Source organism: Apium graveolens, chromosome 10 (assembly GCF_009905375.1).
Source record: "Apium graveolens cultivar Ventura chromosome 10, ASM990537v1, whole genome shotgun sequence".
Lineage (NCBI taxonomy): Eukaryota > Viridiplantae > Streptophyta > Magnoliopsida > Apiales > Apiaceae > Apium > Apium graveolens.
Genome location: NC_133656.1, coordinates 1,442,275 through 1,464,454, shown reverse-complemented (window position 1 = coordinate 1,464,454; position 22,180 = coordinate 1,442,275). Strand labels below are relative to the sequence as shown.

General features: G+C 34.9%; 1 protein-coding gene and 1 long non-coding RNA gene across 2 annotated transcripts; one reads left to right on the top strand and one right to left on the bottom strand.

The window, feature by feature from the left end:
* Positions 1-9,099: 9,099 nt before the first annotated feature.
* LOC141689580 (secreted RxLR effector protein 161-like) lies at positions 9,100-9,720 on the bottom strand. The gene has a single exon (XM_074493921.1). The coding sequence runs from the start codon at positions 9,718-9,720 to the stop codon at positions 9,100-9,102; it is 621 nt and encodes a 206-aa protein (XP_074350022.1).
* A 3,959-nt stretch (positions 9,721-13,679) lies between these two features.
* On the top strand, positions 13,680-14,560 carry LOC141689241 (uncharacterized). The gene is made up of 3 exons (XR_012562291.1): positions 13,680-13,846; positions 14,046-14,114; positions 14,267-14,560. It is a non-coding gene; the product is annotated as an uncharacterized LOC141689241 (long non-coding RNA).
* The last annotated feature ends 7,620 nt before the right edge of the window (positions 14,561-22,180 follow it).

Genomic DNA, 22,180 nt, shown 5'->3' with positions numbered 1-22,180 from the left:
GCCCCAGGGACGGCGCCAGTTTCAAAGGCACCATACCGGTTAGCCCCATTAGAAATGAAGGAATTGGCTACCCAATTACAGGAACTTTTGGATAAGGGTATGATAAGACCCAGTGTGTCTCCGTGGGGAGAACTAGTATTATTTGTTAAGAAGAAAGATAAGAGCATGAGGCTCTGCATCGACTACCGAGAGTTGAACAAGCTACCCATAAAGAATAGGTACCCGTTACCCAGAATAGACGATCTGTTCGACCAACTAAAGGATGTTGTTTACTTTTCCAAGATTGACCTGAGAACTGGATATCACCAACTAAAGATTAAACCCAAAGATATTCCAAAGACTGCGTTCCGTACCAGGTATGGGCACTATGAGTTCTTGGTAATGTCCTTTGGATTAACCAATTCCCCAGCGGCTTTCATGGATTTAATGAATAGAGTATTCAAGAAGTACCTGGACAAGTGTGTGATAGTTTTTATCCATGATATTTTAATCTACTCAAGGACCGAGGCAGAACATGCAGAGCATTTGAGGATAGCTCTAGGAATACTTAGAGAAGAACAGTTGTTTGCCAAATTCTCGAAGTGTGAACTCTGGCGAAATGAAGTACAGTGTTTAGGACATGTGATCAATAAGGAAGGAGTATTGGTCGACCCCTCCAAGATAGAGGCGGTCTCAAATTGGGAAAGGCCAACCACATCCACAAAGGTAAGGAGTTTCATAGGATTGGCCGGCTATTATCATAGATTTGTACAGGATTTTATAAAGATCACTGCCCCTTTGACACAACTTACTCATAAGACAGAGAAGTTTGAATGGACAGAGAAATGCGAGAACAGTTTTCAAGAATTTAAGAAAAGATTGGTAACGACCCCGGTGTTGGCGTTGCCAGACAGAAAAGGAGATTTTATAATATATAGTGACGCGTCACACAAAGGATTAGGGTGCGTGCTTATACAGCACGGTAAAGCGATCGCGTATGCATCGAGACAACTAAAGGAATACGAGATGAGATATCCTACTCATGACCTTGAGCTCGCGGCAATAGTTTTTTCCTTAAAGATTTGGAGGCACTACTTGTATGGAGACAAGTGCGAGATTTTTACAGACCATAAGAGCCTCAAGTACATATTCACGCAGAAAGAGCTCAACATGCGCCAGAGAAGATGGTTAGAGCTAATCAAGGACTATGATTGTGAGATTCTCTATCATCCAGGGAAAGCCAATGTGGTGGTTGACGCCCTTAGTAGGATGGAAAGACTCAAAATGATAATGTCTTCGGAGGAATTGATTAGGGATTTTGAGAAAATGAAAATAGAAGTAAAGGTAACCGGAGCCGGAACCGAAAAGCTGTTTGAGATCGTGATAAGCCAGAATTATTAGAAAAGATTAGATTATGCCAAGAAATAGTAATGAATGAAGGCAGAGAGTCAATGACTGGAGAAGAGATCCATACCGAGAGAGATGATAAGGGGATAATGAGGTATTCCTACAGGATTTGGGTTCCGAGTGTTCAAGAGCTTAAAGATGAGATTTTGGATGAAAGCCATAGTTCAAGGTATTCCATTCACCCGGGGAGCACCAAGATGTATAGGGATTTTAAGGAATATTACTGGTGGCCCAACATGAAGAGGGACGTAGCAGAATGGGTAAGCAAATGTTTGACTTGCCAAAGAGTAAAGGTGGAGCACTAGAGACCCAGTGGATTTTTACGACCCCTGGAGATTCCCGAATGGAAATGGGAACAGATAGCCATGGATTTTGTTGTAGGCTTACCAAGGACGCCAAGCCAATCACGATGCCATATGGGTAATTATAGACCGACTAACAAAGTCAGCTCACTTCATTCCTATCAATGAGAGATACATAGTCGATAAATTGGTGGACATTTACCTTAAGGAAATAGTGATGCGATATGGAGTCCCCGTGTCCATTGTCTCAGACCGAGACCCCAGATTCAACTCCAAATTTTGGAGGAGCTTTTAAGAATGTGCGGGAACCAAATTAAACATGAGTACCGCTTACCATCCCCAAACGGATGGGAAAAGTGAAAGGACCATCCAGACACTAGAGGATATGTTGAGAGTCTGTGCAATAGACTTTAAAGGAAGTTGGGATGATCACTTGCCGTTGATCGAGTTTTCTTATAACAATAGCTTTCATGCCATCATCGGAATGCCGACTTACGAGGCCCTGTACGAAAGAAGGTGTCGATCTCCCTTATACTGGGATGAAGTGGGAGAGCGAAAGATGCTCGGACCTGAAGTGGTCCAAAGGACCAAAGACATAGTGGATCTAATCAGAGGACGACTTGTAGCAGCCCAAGACCGACAGAAGTGGTATGCAGACTTAGCCCGAAAGGACAAGTAGTATGAAGTAGGGGACTTAGCACTGCTGAAAGTATCCCCTTGGAAAGGATTGATGAGGTTCGGAAAGAAAGAAAAACTAAGCCCAAGATATATTGGACCTTTTGAGATACCGACACGGATTGGGAAGTTAGCTTACGAGATAGCCCTACCCTGAACCTACAATAAGTTCATAATGTGTTCCATGTATTAATGCTAAGGAATTATCATTAGGATGCCAGACACATAGTGGAATACGAGCATGTGGACATGCAACCAGACCTGACTTACGTAGAGCAACTAGTGAAGATCATGGATAAAAAGGAGCAGGTGCTTCGGAACAATGTGATCAAGCTAGTCAGAGTGCTATGGTAGAATCATAATATGGTGGAGTCGACTTAGGAACTATAGAGCGCAGTGCTAGAAAAGTACCCCCATTTATTTTCTATCTGATTCCGGGACGGAATCCTTTTAAGGAGGGGAGACTGTAATAACCCCCAAAAAATTGGACTTTTTGTAACCCTTATATATAGTGATTTTGTTGATTATGCTGATTAAGGAAATTTTTCATGCCACAATATGTCAGAGTTCTTTTATTGATATTCTGAAATCTTATTAGTACTCCATAAAGTATATGAGTGTATGTAAAGATCATCAGAATCCAAATTCGAACACTTTGATTTTTCCCGAAAATCCACCAGATACCGAAAGAATTGAGTATAAGGTAACATGGTTAAAAGGATTTAAATTCAAGGATTATAAGAGAGTATCATAAAAGGAATATAAAATATTGAGAAAGGTTAGGGGAACCCAAGTAATAAGATCCCGGATATGATCCCTCAAATGATGAACGAGAACGAAAGTTAAGCGAACCGTATAATAGATAAGCGGTCATTAGCCAAGTAATTAAGGGTTAATCAAAGAGGTTAGTGGATGATGATGTCATCACACCACAAGGGGAAGACATGTGTTAAAAGATGACACAACCATGGTGACATAAGCATGACAAGTAAGATTGTTTTATTGGTTGATTTATAGCCAAGTAAAACTTACCATGATAAATCCTAAAAGTAGCCAAGCCATAAAAAAAACAAACCAAATAATTCATTCACAAAACAGCAAAGTTGACTTTTCTTTCCAAGAAGAAAAGCTCTCGCCCCCCCCCCCCCCATTTCAAGAAGAAGAAAATCCAAAACTCAAGATCCAAACCTTGTTATTTTGTAAGGTAATTATCCAAGGTCCTTTATGATTAGTTATGGCTATCCTAGGAGTTTAAGCTCCCAATTCCTTCACAATCTTTTTCAATAAATCATTGAAGAAGAGAGTGAATAGTGTTTTTAAGAATTTTAAATAGTTTGATCTTGTTTTTTTGGTAAGATTTAGCTTTGGTAAGGACTTTCAAGGGCTATTTCAAGCTTCTTAGTTAATTCTACTCACCAAGGAAGGTAAAACCTCATACCCTAAGCTTTACTTTGAGTATTTAGGAGTGGTTTTGATTGATATAGTTCATGAGAAGCATGATTCTTGTATGTTTAGGGTTTTGTTAGATTTGTAATGATTTTGAGTTATAAATCTTGGTTATTGGTTAATAAACCTTAAGTATATTTAGTAGCTCTTGTTTATGATTGAATAAGTTGGAAAAATCATGATGTTATGGACTGATGTAGTAAGGTTTGGATGAATTTTGGTTGTATTGGTGGTTATGAGTTGGTTTGTGGTTGATTGGAGTAGTTTAAACATTGGTAATCGCGTAAACATAGCCGTCGTAATGCCCGTTTTCATCCAACTGCTTGTGCTTAGTGTCCGGGACATAAAGATAACTGTCTAACCAGTAACTTTGCCATGTTTAGCTAGATCGTGTCGTAAGCTTCGTTTTGATATGTGGTTCGCTTGAATCCGATGTACGGTTTAGGAGAAACGACCGTTTTAAGTAACAGCATTTCGCGAATGAACCATTACCCCTCGCCTTACTTTGAAACCTTGATTAAAGCCCTTAAATGACTAATTGGAATACAAAACAATTATGTAAGATTAATTGGTCAGTTGGTTGAGTATTCGCGAAAGAGTCGCCTTAAAAAGTTATTCGGGTAATTTTATAAAAATGGTGGAGCCGAGGGTACTCGAGTGACTTATGTGAATCGTTAAGTGCAAAAGCGAACATTAGGGTCCAATTGGTTAAAGTCTAGTTTCTTAAGAGACCGTGGTTTAATTCCAACTTATATGTTTTTTATAGGTTACCAGACTCGCCCCAGGCCTTTTACCACCCCCAGTCGCTCAGGAAAGTTTTCTACCTATTATACTGTTGTTGTGATGTATATGTGTATATGCATTATCTTGTGATAAGTGCATGATTGTTATTAGCAAATCTTGCGATATATTGGAGCATGTTGATATGATATATATGCATGCCTATTTCGTAATCTTGATATTCTATTATCAATTCAAATGCTTATAAGCTGCATAATACCTATGCTAGAGATAAGCAGTAGTTGCGTATACCCATAGTATAGGGGACCCGAAGGTGAACATTTTTCTAAATCGGGAGTCGATGTTCCCGAGTATAATATGTATATATATTTATATATATATATATAGTTTTTTATAACTATTACTCGGATAAGGTATATTCGATAGTTTTGAATAATAATCAAACTTATTTTTTATTATTCAAATAAAGATCGTACTTTCGTATAAGTATACATTTTTGTTATTTATTATTCATTTCAAGCATGAGTTTTAAAACTTCTACTTCAATTATTTTTATAAAGATTATCCTTATGGGAATATTATTTAAATAATAATATTCAGATATTTTCTAGCATATCGGGAATGATTTTTTTTATTAAATCATCATTACTCTAAACATTATTTAAAATGTTTTCGAGTCTTCAAAATGATTTTAAAAGTTAGAGCGGATCCCAAAACTCATTTTCAGATTTAAGATCTTTCTTTCGAAAGGGATTTAAATACTCGCTCAAAACCTAAGGGATCCGGCTCTGTGGTATTTTTTTGGAACAACAAAGTTGCTAACTTGATAAAAGAGTTTGATTACTTGCCCAATATCCGGGAAGTAAGCCCAATCGAAATGCGTCGGCATAAGCAACATGGGCTCAGTGGGGGTCCATGAAAATGAAAGTGGCTCAGTGGGAGTCCATCAATGCGTAAGTGGCTGAGTGGCAGTCCAGCATAAGGTCCTAATGCGGCCAGGGTGATGACCAGTGGGGAATTCATCCATCTACGAGTAGAAAAGGCGACTTAATTGGTATCTTTGCCTGATCATCAAGATATCAGGTTTATACCAAAGTTTCTTCTTTCCAAAATTCTTGGGAATGACAACTCTGCTTAAACCTTTCATAGAAGAAGAGTGTATGAGATGTATATATATAGAGGTATATATATATATATATTGGGACTAGTGAAGTATCTCGTAACTACATTCTTTCAACTGCTATTACAAAGATTGAATCTATTCAAGTCTTATGTTGAAGTCTCATCTACGTGATGAATCTTTGAAAACTTATTATAATTTGAACAATAATAGTTCAAGTAGTTTTCTAAAATGATATAAGTATAGTGAAGTATTTGGTAACTTCATCTCCCTTTAAGCTTATATCAATAATTATCTTACACTTGATAAAGATTCCAGTAAGTTATCGATTTAGATACTTGCATTATTGATTAAACTATATATTATCTTGCAAGCTGTAATGCTCACTCTTTCTTCATTTCTTTATCACACAATAACAGTTAGGAAGGATGGCCAGACTCAAACTAGCCCAGCGCAAGAGCATGGGAAGCGTCCCGTGTCTTCTCGTTGATATCATAGATGCTATAGCTGCAGAGGTAGATCTATCTGTAGACCAGGCATTCACCTTTTGAGAATCAATTATGTATAATTATAACTTGTGTCGGATAATGGCAATTAACTGTAAACTTATTAAGTAATCATTTTGGGTTGTAATAACTTTTAACTTATGGATTCAAGGACTTGTACTTATTTTAATTTCATCTTTGAGACTATAACGTATTGTGGTGTGTGTTATTGTGGGGTCACAACATGAGGTTATTTATTTTAATTGAGTTAAGTGATAATTATGGAAAGAAACACCGTGACGACCCGGATTTCCGACCCCGGATCTGGGGGTGTTACAAGTAATGCATTACTAATCCTTTTAAATTACGCAATGTAGTTTTAATTTAGAATTGACTTAAATAATAAAATAGCTAATTACTGAGGGTTTTATTAATCAAAACTCAAAAAAAATACTTAGACTCTGCATTAAAGATATGTGTTAGTTTACCTTTTATGAACAATACTGACAACATTCTATGGATTAACTTTAAATCTTTTTTTTAACGTATACTGACTACCCATCTTGTATTCATTCAGTAAATATAAATTACACGACACAAACAAGAAAGTATGTAATTTGATTAATGAGCTATTTTAAAAATTTTGTGTGTGTTGTTAATATCTTACATGAAAATCATACACATTGATAAACACTAGACTTGTATTTGATATACCTTAGATGTTGCACAATATTTACCAATAAGAAAACAATCAAAATATTACTAATATAATTGTATGATATACAAAAAAATCTAAAAAATGAATTGTGCCTTGCACGGGTTATTATGCTAGTATATTTAACTATTGAACCAGGGTTAATTATTGAACCAGGGTGAACATAGTCCAAATATATGTAAAACTGGTCACCAACCTGCATGTACATCCATTTTAAAGTCTCGATAGCTTGTCTTATCTGTACAATCCGTGATTTTTTTATGAGTATTAAATATTTCTTTATTTAGATAATAATACATAAAAAATTTATTTAGAATACTCTGAAATTTTTTTGTACAAGTTATTTGATTTGAGATAGGATTTGTTAATTGTAAAAAAGTGAAAGAATATTTTAGAAAATCGATATCATTTTAATTTTGAAATTTGTGTGTATAGAATAATTTATTTTTGCAATTACCGAAAGAGTTGTTGAAGTTTTAGGACCAAGTTTTAAAATACCTTATTAAAAATATTAGGGTTTTATTATATGCCTTTATAAGAACCCCCTCTAAATTGTGAATTAGTTGTGTAGAAACTCGGCGAACAGGCTAACAGGTAAACTCCCAAATTCTCTTTTTTGATTATTCTTATGCGAGTATGTGTATGACCCTTTTGATTCAATTCCTGAATTAGTAAATGTCATACATGTTAAAATTTTCTTTCTTTGACTAGTGAGATAATTGTGTTTTAGATTAATTATACTATGCATATGCTTTATATTCGAATCTACATTCACTACAACAAATTCGACCATTTACGACGGCCAACTTATGACGGAAATAAATGTGCGCCTAACTTACGAAGGAAATATTTTTGCGTCGTAATTATTTACGATGGAAAATATTATCTGTCATAAGTTTATTATTTTATTATTAAAATTATCATCAATTGAATTAAAAAAAGGATGGAGTCAGCCACGTGGAGGAACGACGCCATTCAACTTACTAACAAATTCTATCACAATCATCTTTATGATCTTAGTAAGTTGACATAAATACTGTTTTTTTCTGGGTTTATCACTTTGATGCGTTGCAAAATAATCACCTTTTCTTTTTCTCATTTACAGTTTTATCTTGTTACAGCCATAGTTGCAACTGCTTCCATTGTTGCACGATCACTGTACATACTTGCCAGCGATAACGAGGAATTGAGTCCTTCAGCTCTCAATTCTGTCACAGTGAATACGTCTTTAGTTGAAGAACTATTGGGTTGCTTATTATCATGTGAGCCTGGATTATCATGTGATCTGGTGAAGCAGTATATTTTACCCACTAGTTCTTTCCCCAGCCATTATGTTGGCGTCATCTTGGAGGAACCATCTTCAACTCCATATCTTGGTTATGTTGGTGATGTTCCAAGGTTCGTGGGGAATTTTCTGGCAGACAAGACATCCTTTCCGTCAAAAATGTTGGAAACGTAAGGGGCTTATATAATTATTTTCGATTTCAACTCAAAATATAGTATATAAATATATTAATACGTAATAGCAGCCAGGTGTTTTATTTATAATATTACAAACAAAGAAATTACATACATCTTTTCTTTGTCACAGGCTAAGGCTACGACCTTTTATTTTTTTAACTGAGCTATAGCTCCTTTTTCCTTCTCTCTTTTTTTTCCTTACTCATGTGTCTTGTTTATATCTGTGAACTATCAACCTATTTATAGGCTTCAGATGTGTTGTATTACTTCATTGCATACCTCACATATTTTAGCCTGATGCATATTAATAGCCTACCATATTTTAAGGTATTATCCTTGACCTTTACACCTCAAACAGTTGTTAGCCGTCTTCTTTAAAGCTTTCCAGAGGTTTTCTTTTTCCATGCACAACTACTGTACATTTTCCATTCTTCCTGGTCTTCACATGCAGCTTTTATTGACTATTAAACTTAGCTTTATTCTTGTTAAACATTCACCCACAGTTTGTATAGTTATTGTTTGACCTTAGTGCTGATACTCTTATTTTCGATGCAACATGTAGATGGATAACCTTTGAAGTAACAACAATAGATATTATTATTACTTCTAGAGAGTTTGAAATTCTAACACTCCCCCTCAAACTCAATTTTGCATTCCGATTTTCATCTTCATTTTATGAAATATCTCCGGCTTCAACGGTTTCGTAAATATATCTGCTAAATTTTTTTCCGTCCGGCAGTGTACCAGCTCAACGATTTTATCGTTCACCTATTCTCGAATAATATGATATTTAATATTGATGTGCTTGCTCCGACTGTGTGACACTGGATTTTTTTCTAGTGAAATAGCGGATTTATTGTCCACAAAAATAGTAACCGGTTCTTCCTTGATAAGATTTAACTCGCCCAAAACATAGCCTAACCACATAGCTTGACAGGCGCACGCTGCTGCTGCAATATACTCTGCCTCACATGTTGAGAGAGAAACCGGTTGTTGCTTCTTTGATGACCATGAAAATATCGCGGAACCGATATCAAATGCATATCCCGAAGTGCTTTTCCCGTCATCCAATTCACCACCATAATCACTATCTGAGTAGCCAATTAATTTTACATTTTGAGAATGAGAATAAAATAATCCATGACCAAGTGTACCTTTAATGTATCTCAAAATTCTTTTAACTGCCATGAAGTGATCTTGCTTCGATTTCTCCATGTACCTACTAACCAATCCAACTGCATACATAATATTTGGACGAGTAAAAGTTAGGTACCTCGGACTTCTAACCAAACTTTTGAACAATTTCGGATTTACCGACTCCCATGTTGAATCAACTCTGAGCTTTATGCTCGGTTCTGCTGGCGTGCTTATTGGCTTGCATTCCTCCATTCTGAACTTCTTTAAAATCTACTCCGCATATTTTTTCTGCGACATAAAAATCTCGTCTTTGTTTTGCTTCACCTCGACTCCAAGAAAGTATGACATTTGACCAATATCTGTTATCTCAAATTCGTTAGTCATAACTTTCTTAAAATCATCAAACATACCAGGGTTGTTTCCTGTAAAGATGATGTCATCCACGTACAAGCACACGATCAAAATATCTCCCCCTGAATTTGTCTTCGAATAGAGGGCATGCTATTATGGACTCTTCACGAAATTATTTCTCTGAAAATATTCATCAACCCTTGTATTCCATGCTCTCGGAGCTTGCTTCAAACTATATAAGGCTTTCTTCAGTCTGTAGACTTTGTTTTCCCGGCCTTTCTGAACATATCCGGGAGGCTGCTCAGTATAGACTTCTTCTTCAAGATAACCGTTGAGAAATGCTGACTTGACATCCATCTGAAATATTTTCCACTGGTTCTGAGCTGCAATTGCTATAAGATGTCTGATGGTGTCAACTCGTGCAACTGGAGCAAACATTTCATCATAGTCAATGCCATATCGCTGCTTGTAGCCTTTAGCCACCAACTTTGCCTTGTATTTCTCCACTTCTCCATCTTGATTCGTCTTGGTTTTATAGACCCACTTGACACCAATTTCCTTGTGTCCTTCTGGAAGATCCGTGAGCTCCCAAGTATCATTCTTCTTAATTGCACCAATTTCTTCATCCATGGCTTTATTCCATTTGCTTTCTTCAGAAGCCTTTTCAAATATAACTGGATCACATTCAGCCATTAAACAAAATAAAGAATAATCAAAGGATGTTTGTACCGGACTTGTTGCTTCATAGATACTATCCAGACTCCGCATCTTTCGTGGTGCTCCCCCCGAACTACTGCTTCCTCTGGTGGATGGTGTCGATCCAGGAGTTTGTTGATTTGGACTTGGTGGAGGAGTTTGATCATCATCCCCGTCATCTTCATTATTGGGGTTGTCACCGTCATCATCATCACCATTAAAGAATAAGCCGACAACTTTTCTTTCTTCCTCGCTCCATCTCCAATAATCTGATTCATCGAACTCAACATCTCGAGAAATAATTAAATTCTTCGTTAGTGGATTATAGAGCCTGTATGCCTTGCTTCTTTTGTCATATCCGGTAAAGATGCATTTCTTGCCTTTATCATCCAGCTTCTTCCTTTTCTGATCGGGAACGTGGGCATAAACAATACACCCAAAAATTCTGAGATGTCCAACTGATGGTTTGCTCCCGCTCCATGCTTCATTTGGAGTTTTATTTCTGACACTTTTTGTTGGATAGCGATTCAACAAATAAACTGCACATAGAACGGCTTCCGCCCAGAAAGTTCTTGGTAAGTGCTTTGCTTTCACCATACTCTTTTCCATGTCAAGAATTGTGCGGTTCTTCCTTTCTGCAACACCATTTTTTTGAGGAGTATATGTCGTTGTCAACTGATGATTTATGCCATGTGCCTTACAGAAGCTTCTGAACAAGTTTGAAGTATACTCGCCTCCTCTATCCGATCTGAGTGTCTTCAAATACTGGCCACTTTGTTTTTTTGCAAGTGCTTTAAATTCCTTGAATTTATCAAGAGCCTCTGATTTTTTTTTATGATATACACCCAACTTTTCCAGCTAAAATCATCAATAAATGTTAGGTAATACTTATTACCTCCAAGGGAAGGGATATCAAATGGACCAGCTATATCTGTGTGAACTATCTCCAATGGCCTCCTGGCTCTCCATGATTTTCCAACAGGAAAACTTTATCGATGTTGTTTCCCCTTTACACATGCTTCACACAAATTTTCTGGTTCATTGATTTCTGGCAAACCATCCACCATTTTTGTCTTTGATAATAATTTTAGGCCATAAAATCCAAGATGACCATATCTCAAATGCCATAACCATGAGTCATTTTTAATGACTGATTTCAAGCACTTCTGCACTTTTGTCTGCATATCAACTGTGAACAGGCGATTCTTTGACATCTCCACATCTGCAATTAATTCTTGAACCTGATTTCTGATGATGAGAGAATTATCCTGCATCTGAATATTATATTCTTTCTCAACAAGTTGTCCAAGACTGATGATATTATTTTTTAAAGCAGGTATATAATAAACATCATTTATATACTTTTTCTCACCATTCTTTGACACAATCGTAATTGTACCTTTTCCTTTGACCGGAATCTTTGATGAGTCACCAAAAGTAACTTCTCCACTGATGGTCTCATCTATCTGCATAAATAAATCTTTATGGCCACTCATATGATTGCTGACTCCTGAATCAAGATACCAAACATTCTTCTTGCTCTCCGCGTCTCCTTTATAAGTGAGGAACATAGCAGTTCCAACATCTTTATCTTCTTTTACTGTTGCAAAATAACTTCTTTCTTCCACCTTTGGTGCTCTACACTCATAACTGAATTGACCAAATTTATTATAATTATAACATTGAAATTGAGACTTGTCATCTCGTTATTGAAATCCGCCTCTTCCACGACCTCTGAAATTTTGACTACGACTAGATGGTTGATAACCTTCAGAATTCTGGCCTCTGTTGAAAGACTGCCTTCCACGACCTCGTCCCCCTCAGTAGCCACCTCTAAAGCCACCTCTTCCACGTACAGAACTGCTACTTCCAGAATTGTCGCCAATGGATACTTTACTTTGCAACGCCTTTTCCAAATGGCTTGCATCATCATACTGGTTTATTCGCTGCTCGTGGGCTTGAAGCGAACCAACGAGCTCGTCAATCGAAATTATTGACAAATCTTTTGACTCCTCAATAGAAGTAACAATGTAATCAAATTTTCGGGTCAGCGAACGGAGTAGTTTTTCCATGACTCGAACATCGTCGAGACTTTCACCATTTCTTTTCATCTCATTTATCACGGCTTTCAAGCGCGTAACAAATTCACCAATATTTTCAGAACTCTTTATCTTTAAATTTTTGAACTCCCCGCGTAGCACCTGGAGCCGCACCTTTTTAACTTTTTCAACTCCTTGGAATGATTTTTGCAAAATCTCCCATGCTTCTTTTGCTGTTTTTGCTTCAGAAATTTTTTCAAAGGTTGATTCATCAACGCCTTGAATAATTGTGTATAACACCTTTTTATCTTTTTTTCGAATCTCCTTTAATGTCATCTTCTCGGCATTTGGAAGTGCTGCTTCAGCGGCTGCATCAGCGGGCTCGTTGAACCCATTTTCGACAATTTCCCAATTATCGTAAGAACCGAGTAACACCTTCATTTGGATACTCCAATTCCCGTAATTTGTCGCCGTCAACTTTGGAATTTGCGGTTGTATCATGCTCGCCATTTTTCAGAAACGTGACCTTGGCTCGGATACCACTTGTTAGAAACGTAAGGGGCTTATATAATTGTTTTCGATTTCAACTCAAAATACAGTATATAAATATATTAATACGTAATAGCAGCCAGGTGTTTTATTTATAATATTACAAACAAAGAAATTACATACATCTTTTCTTTGTCACAGGCTAAGGCTACAGCCTTTTATTTTTTTAACTGAGCTATAGCTCCTTTTTCCTTCTCTTTTTTTTCCTTACTCCTGTGTCTTGTTTATATCTGTGAACTATCAACCTATTTATAGGCTTCAGATGTGTTGTATTACTTCATTGCATACCTCACATGTTTTAGCCTGATGCATATTAATAGCCTACCATATTTTAAGGTATTATCCTTGACCTTTACACCTCAAATAGTTGTTAGCCGTCTTCTTTAAAGCTTTCTAGAGGTTTTCTTTTTCCATGCACAGCTACTATACATTTTCCATTCTTCCTGGTCTTCACATGCAGCTTTTGTTGACTACTGAACTTAGCTTTATTCTTGTTAAACATTCACCCACAGTTTGTATAGCTATTATTTGACCTTAGTGCTGATACTCTTATTTTCGATGCAACATGTAGATGGATAACCTTTGAAGTAACAACTATAAATATTATTATTACTTCTAGAGAGTTTGAAATTCTAACAAAAAAATGATAGTTCAGTCTGTCCGAAAGATTGTAGAAATACAGGTGAATCATGCACAAGAGCGGAGACAGATGGGAAGGGAGTATGTGTGATTACTACAACAAGGTATCATCTTAGCAGCACTACATAAAATATCAATGTAAGAGTATCTTAGCTACTGCAACCTTACTGGGGTGATCATTGTTTAATTGCTGACCTTTATGTAGAATTAGAAAATTTCATGATAGAAATGAAATGCAAATTTGTTGTTGAATGCTTTCGTGTCCAACCAAGTTTATAACATATTATATAATCACATGCTCAGGTTGTGGTTGAAGTTCGTTGTGGAACAAGGATTCTTTCCATATTTTGTGCCCATGCCGGTCCTAGACGAGTAAGAACTTCTGTTTCTATTTTTCATTAAGCTACTATGTTGATCAATTCACATATACGCACACAATGCACCTGCACATATACATAAATTATAAAGATGTGTAGTAAACTAGTGTAACTTTAGCACTTACATAATTTGGGTATCATTTGTAGGAGGTTTGCCTTTCAAATGTTAATGTGCAAATGCAAATGGTTTGCAAGATGATTGTGAACTCCGGTTGCAAAAAATGATAGGATGGAACTTGGGCCTCTTCAGAAAATAGGAGCAAATTAGATTAGGCAGGAGAATTTACAATTCTGTATTATATACCCAAAGGTTAAATATTATTATAGAAGTTGAGTAGCTAAGAGAATATTTATGTAAATTATTGTATTTTTAAGTTATGATTTGTATAATTGTGTGCATAATTGCTTGTTATAAAATTCAAATTTTAATTTTGTGTTGAATTGGGATACAATTGTATTTAGATTGGAATTGCAGATTGAACAGGTTTAGAATTTATTTTGAAAGCTGAAATAGCTGGAACCAGAAAAGCAGCAGAAAGATGCATGCGTTTAGAGAATAAAACTTACGACAGAAATTCTGGGTTATTTACGACAGGTTGTTCATAATTGTTTTAGTAATTTATTAAAGGTGGGTCCCAAAAGATTTAAAGTGACGATTTTTTCAGTCGGAAGTTAACAACATATGACGATTATTTTCGTCGTCAGTTGATTTATTATTAAATTGTTAATGTGGGCCAGGTTCACCAACTTATGACGCAATTTTAACTTGTGACGAAAAAACGAACTTACTACTCGATCAAAAACGACGATTTTTTCCGTCGTAAATGGCTCAATTACGATAATTTCAGTATAAAAAAACCATCGTAAATGGCCAGATTTCTTGTAGTGATTGATTGCAACTTGAGGTACTTTAAACTTGCCATGCTAAATAATTTTGATACGGAAGTATATGATTTATTTGTTTTGCAGAAGACCATGATGGTGTTTAGCTTTATTGATTTGCTAATACATATTATTTATTTTAAAATTATTTATGAAAATAATTTGGTAGTATCATAATATTATTTTGACTGGTTGCTTCATGGACTATGTTTTATAATTTTAAGATATATTAGATTTTAATAAAAACTTATTGTAAGGAGTGATAAATATTTTGTAATTTAATTCATGACCTTTTTTCTAGTTTTAATATATTATTTTATTTATGAAACAAGGTAATCCAAATTTAGTACATGTGTTTAAATATTAAATTGGTGGTCAGAAGTCTTTTGGTTCAGTAAATTAACATGCATGCATGTGTGCTGTATCAAATTGATTAGTACATATGTTAAAAAGAAGTTTGTATTAATGAGCTTTAAGTCCCACTAACTTTCTATTTGATTTGTTTGTTTGTTAATCTTGGCCCGGTTATTAATTAGAGATAATCGGTCTGCCTTTAATCTTTTAAGTCTCTGATCGTTTGTGTTCTTTTGTGAATTTGAAAGTTAAATGTTTGCCCCGGGCCAGTTTATATAAATTCACCTTATAATATGTGAATAGATAATTAATTATATTCTGCTTATTAGATTTATAGGATTGTTCGTATTTAATAGTTGGTGTTTGGTCGCTTTCGAGGTAGGTAACTTTTCGTTGCTCATTTTAATTATTAAATCTGTTTTAAAATATATTTGTTCGATTTGATTTTCAAAATTTTGACATCGAAAATAGAATTTAGAAAAGATTATTTTTATAGAATTCCCCCGGTTTTAGTTTATGCATCGAATTATAGAACCCGATCATTGGATAGTATGATACATAGAACATAGAACTAGTTTTACGTATTTTCCGGAACACATAGATGTCTTGTTGAGTTTGTCTTAACGAGAGTGTAAACTGGCCCCATTGAATTATCAAATATAGAGTCGTGTCGCTGGCCTAGTGTGACCATAATTTAGAATTTTGGGAATAAAATATTTTTGTCCTGTTAAAGATTATTTGATCGATTTAAAAATTCTGAATTTTTGAACTTTTTGAAAAATATATTTTGGAGCCGTCAAACGATAGTTATTTGCTGGGTTTTGCAGCTCATTATTTTAACATATTTTAGGTTTGGGATTTGGAAGCTAAAGATGTAAATACGTGGATTTTGATGCTGTTTGATTTAGATGCAATTTATTGAAAAAGACTTCTTGTATTTATTGAATAAATTTGAGTTATCTGTTAGACATTTATTATCGGATTTATGGAGCTGTGTCTCTATTAGGAATCAAGTCTAAATTCTGATGATAAATAAAAATACATTTGCATAATTATGTTAAGACGGAATGTAACCTCTAACTGCTAACCAACCTAAGGGATAACAATGGAAGGAGTAGCTTATCAAATGATGTGGCCATTGTAACATCTTGTCTGGGATCTCAATAAACAGATAGCAATGTATTTATTAATTCAAAAGTCATGTTGACTCAATGGATAATCTAAAATAGGATGGCTAAGTGTAAATATTCGATGCCATGTAATTCATGTTAAGTGAAGTGAATCTTTGAATGCTAAATGAAGAGAAGCATCAACTACTATATACATCAGCATATCAACTGTTAATCAAATGGCTATCAATGGCTACGGGAAGCTGTAGTAGAATGATGTCCAATGGCTAAGGAGTTCTACGGCTAATGGCTATCAATGGCTAATGCAGATAATATCTACTGATAGTAACGTGACAGTGGTCAAAATCTAGGATTGTCACGGTACATGGGCTGATAGGTATCTCGGAAAAGAAGATGAGTAGCCAAGACAGACTTTGTATGTGATCTTGGATACAAAAAGAAGAAGAAATATTCCATTTCCATGCATGGCAATTTGGAGAGATATTCAAGGCTATATATCAAGATAATATTTATCCCCATTTGTCAAGTATCACGGGAAAGAGAATGAAGAAGCAACCTTGTTGGACCTCGAAGACTATAATATGTTTAGTCTAGCAAGCTTTGTAACTTGGTAGTATATAAACCAAGTAGTAGCGGTATTTTAGTTAAGAAATAGGTTCTTCATTTTCACAGAGCTTAAAAGAGATATTATCCTCTATGTGAAATACCAAAAACCCGCAGCTATGAGATTTTGTAATTGTAACATATTATTTCTTCGAAATAAAACCTCAGGTGGCAAGTCAAAAAATAATTCACCTGAAATTGTTATCATCTTTGTTCATCTTTTCTTTCTCATGCACAAATTAATTTAAAAAAATTAATTTATATTCAATACCCTTTATAAATTAACCTAGTTTATTGTTAGTTAATAACAATTGGTATCAGAGCAAACCTTAACATATAGAAGGTTTAAAGATCTTGACTTGAAGACCATAAAATCAACCATGGTTAGGAAGGAGGTAGAAGCCCAGATTCCAGCCTTGAACAAAGAATTTTTCAATCTGTCTCCTATGAATAAAGATGGTAAGCCAGAAGGATCCTCTAACAGTAATCAGGTAATTAACAATGACCTCTCTAAGTTAAGTACGGATGAATGTCAAGAAAGTGCCAATGATATGTCTTCAGAATTATACAACTTGCATATCACTCTGAAGTCTCTTATAAGGGAAAACATCAGAATTAAAATAAATTAATTCTGAGTTATATGATAGGAATAACTTTTTAGAGGTATAGCTGGTTAAATATGAGAATGCTAAGATAAATTGTCAAGCTACTAATGATGAATTGTTGAGGATATTATAGAAGGAACAAATTCTTAAGAGGAAATTAAATCTTGAAAAAAAATGTAATTGCCATATGGAAGGAATCTAGGGATGTAGCTAGTGCATTCACAGATCGTGAAAGTATGGAAACTTTCTGTGAAGATACTTGGAATGGGGAAAAAGCTAAATTTGAACAAGATGTTTATACTATTTATGAATAATTTTCATGCAATAAAGAAAGAAAAATTAAGAGATGAAAACTATTTTCTGAAAGAAAGTATCAGTACTTGCGAGTTGGACACAATAGTTAAAGATGATGAAGCGGGAGCAAGATCTCTTTAAGAAGAGAATGCAGCAAAACCAAGAGAGTTGGGCTGAGTAGCATAGGATACTTGTTCATCAAATATTAAAGGAAGAACTTAAATCTCATATTGGATTAAGTAGAAGGAATAACATGAATGGAAAAGTAGATATCAATAAGCTTAGTAACCATACTCCTGACAAAATTGCATCAAGAAAATCTTGTGTCAAGTGTGGCAGTGTTAATCATTTATCTATCCAATGTAGAATTATCACTACTCCTGGCATGTTTATTCCACTCATACCTATGAATGCTCTACCAAACTTTTCTAGAGTGTTCATTCAGAAATACAGTGACATGCCAAAAAATTCATATCCCTATTACTCTTCTCAGAGCTTGCAAGGAAAGAATAGCATGTCTGCATCTTCATTCAATAGGATGCGATTTTCAAATTTCTCATCTGACTTTAACACTATTCCTTTTGCTCAAAGACCATCACCTAGAGTAAAAGTAGACCTTATCCCTTCCCAATCTGAGGCAGCAAAAGGGTTCAAGGAAAAGAAGGTAATCAACATGATCAGTACCAAGAATATTTGGGTACCTAAATCAGTTTAAATTGGTTTTGATGCATGTAGTGAAATAGGAAAAATGTCCGGTATATAGATAGTGGTTGTTCATGTAATATGACTAGAGATTCATCCCTGCTCACCAAGTTTGAAGAAAAAACCGGCCCAATCATTACCTATAGAGATGACAGCAAAGGTCACATTATGGGATATGGCTTAATTTCACTTGGAAATGTCATCATTGATGATGTAGCACTAGTTGTGGGACTCAAGCATAATTTGCTAAGTGTAAGCCAACTATGTGATAATGACTCTAAAGTCATTTTTGACAAAGAAGCATGTGTTGTCATCAATAAGAATGATAAGAAGGTCCTTTTATCTGGAAAGAGAAAAGGAAATGTGTATGTAGATGATCTCACCTCAAATGATGTTGAATCAATGGTTTGCCTACTCAGTAAGACAAAAAAGGATGAAGATTGGCTAGACCATAAGAAGCAGTCTCACTTAAATTCTTCAATCAAGAGGTGTTCCAGAGGAGAACCATCAGAATTGAAGATGTCCAAGAATAATCTTCTTGATACTTATCAATCTGATAAGGAGAAGAATATTATGTGCAAGAAAAAGAAGATAGAGCCAGTTTTTGGCAATCACCTGCAATTCCTACATGTGGATCCAATGGGATCAGTTCATGTCTTGTATCTGGAAATATTCTTCTCTGTGATTACTTATGTCATCTCAACACTTACTTGGATATTTTTTAAGCTTCCGAAATAAATGGCTATTGAGATTAACATCAATGAAATAGCAGATAACAAAATCGTGATCTTGAATATTTTCTCAATAAGAAGATAAGAAAATTGACTGACAAGCTGTTGGCTATGAGGTGTTTAGAAAGCTTAAATTTGTCAACAACTTATCCAAGACATGTGGAAATAGCAGTTGAAAAACAAAGTCTAGTAGCCATTGATCAAATAATCAAGACAGCTATTGATCAAAAAGAGCTAGCCATTTATGGGATATTAGTCAACAAAATCCGGGATTTCATCAACTGTTGATACTACTCAGAAGGACTTTCAAGAAAATTTGACTGTCTGTAGCTCATAAATGGTTCTTTGTCAACAGCAAAATTGTCCTATCAAAAGAAAAAGACAATGAGTCATTTTATCATCTAATTTTCTTGAGAACTATCTATTAGAAGGGGAACCAGATGAACCACTTCAAAAAGAACTCCTATTCAGCAATTCTATGCTCGATAATAATCTCAAGAAAGTGGAAGAAATTCTTCTGGAATCAATTTGATTTGCACTCAAGCAATATTTATCAAATCGACTTGAGACAAATAAAGTCAAGGAGCTGGTGCCTAGTTCAGAAGACAAGCATGTCAAAGGGATTTTTGAGCACTCAGAAAAAAGGTAGATGGGAATGGCAAGACTTTAAAAAATTAATTCAAAAATGGCTGAAGACTATCCGTAGGAAGAAAAGATTGACAGTGAAAATTCTCACTGAAGACAAAGAAAAAAGCAATCTAAATCTTTCATGATTATTCATTGCATTCCAGCTTTCAAAATTACCAAGGTAAAACATGGAGTGCTTTCCTAACTGGAAATTTTAAGGAAAAAGCTTCTGTACCTCAATCTTAGGATCTGGATGATTCAAGAAAGATAAAGCATGAGGACTAGCTTTTGAAAGCACTATATGAACAAACACAATTACCTAGAGCCTAGTATGACTGCTACTGTCTGCATTTATACAGGAGCCATTTCTTCAGAGGTACAAATGTCTAAACTTCTCTCTGATATAATTGTGTTTTATCTAGAATATTTGTATATTAGTCGCTTAAAAGAAAGTAGGCGAGCAATTGAAAGACAAGGAAAAACGCCCATTGGGCGAGTCCTCTATCCAATGAATATAAATGAGCATGATAAGTGAGGTCACTTATTTCCTTTATTTTTAATAAAATAAAGAGAGTTATGAAATCTGTTTATGTCAAACACTGTGTATGCTTGTCTCTCTTTAAATGTTTGACCTAATTTATTATACATCTGCAAAATCACTTATGCTAACTCTTATATATCTGAAATGTGTGCTTTTGTGAATATTTCAAGATAAAAGAACTGAGTTGGTTCTAAACTCACAGTAGATCAAAGATTATATTTATTAAATATTTATGTTCTTGTTTTTTACTCTATTTCCAGTATTTTCCTACTCATAAGCTTTTAAAGAAAGTATTCAGATATCTCAAAGGATCATCAATTATTGAAAATTGATGATCTAGAGACTCTGATTTTGATCAAACTGGATGTTTACATGTAGTTTGTGCAGTCTACAAATTGACAGGAATGAATTTACAAGCAGCTGGCACCATCTAAAAGATAAACTAAACTCTTGAATTTGCAATAATGCTTAAAATATGTTAAACTCTACTAATGTGGGTGAAGACACTGAAGTTGAATGATGATCACAGAATTCGTGAACAAAAAGTCAATATGCTGACTTCAGCTTGAAGTTGGAACTAATTTAAACTACTTGGACATCACCAGAAGCTTCTGCATTTACTGAAGGTTCTATCTATAATAAAAATTCAAGCACATCATCAACAAGAAATATTTCTACCAAGCGGAATTCACTTCCACGAGGTTGGTAAGTGAGCTAGGTACGCCAAAATATTTCTCAATCTGTGTCAGATATATGCTTAAAGTAGCCAGATTGCATGTTATAAACATTGATGAAAATCTACTACTCAGATAGTTTGATGCATTTGGGTTTTCATAATTTGTTTTAGCTTAAATGTTTTAGAATCATAACACACAATCTGGATATTTATAGTAAAGTCGTCTGCATGTGTTGATTTCTGATGATTTAACTGCATGTCAAAGGATGAAATCACATTACATGTTTTTAAGTAGCCAGATTATATGCTCTAATTTTTGATGAAAATCTATTCTTCAATCATTTTGATGTTTGTGGATTTTCTTGATCAAATTATTTGTAATTGTCCAAAAGTCATAGCACATAGTCTGGATGTTTTTGTGTGTGTTTATGCCCTAGAGACGACACTATAATGTTTTAGTTTAAGAAAATTGGATTATTAATGTTTATGTTCTATAGATTATTCCCATTATAATTTATTATGCCTTAATTTACTATGATGTAAATGTTAGATTAATAAATGTCCTTGGAATATGATATGAATTCTATATATTTAAGTACATGACTTAAAAATGAGGTTATGAGAATAGTATCAATATTTCTAAAGGTCCCTAGTTGAGTATTATTATTAAAGAACAATAATAATGCATTAAGACTGGTGTGTTTATTGACTGATGATCACATCTCATTGATCATAGGTATAATGATACTAAAGTCAAAAACACAGGCATATGTAAATTTACATGGTGCTGGACAGACCCAATGTGAGATTCTACATGTCTATTGTGTCATAAAGTCAAGAAAAAGATGAGTGAGAGGTCAAGAAGAAGGAACACAGTGGAAGAGTCAGATACTGATGATTCATCAGTTCCTGACAC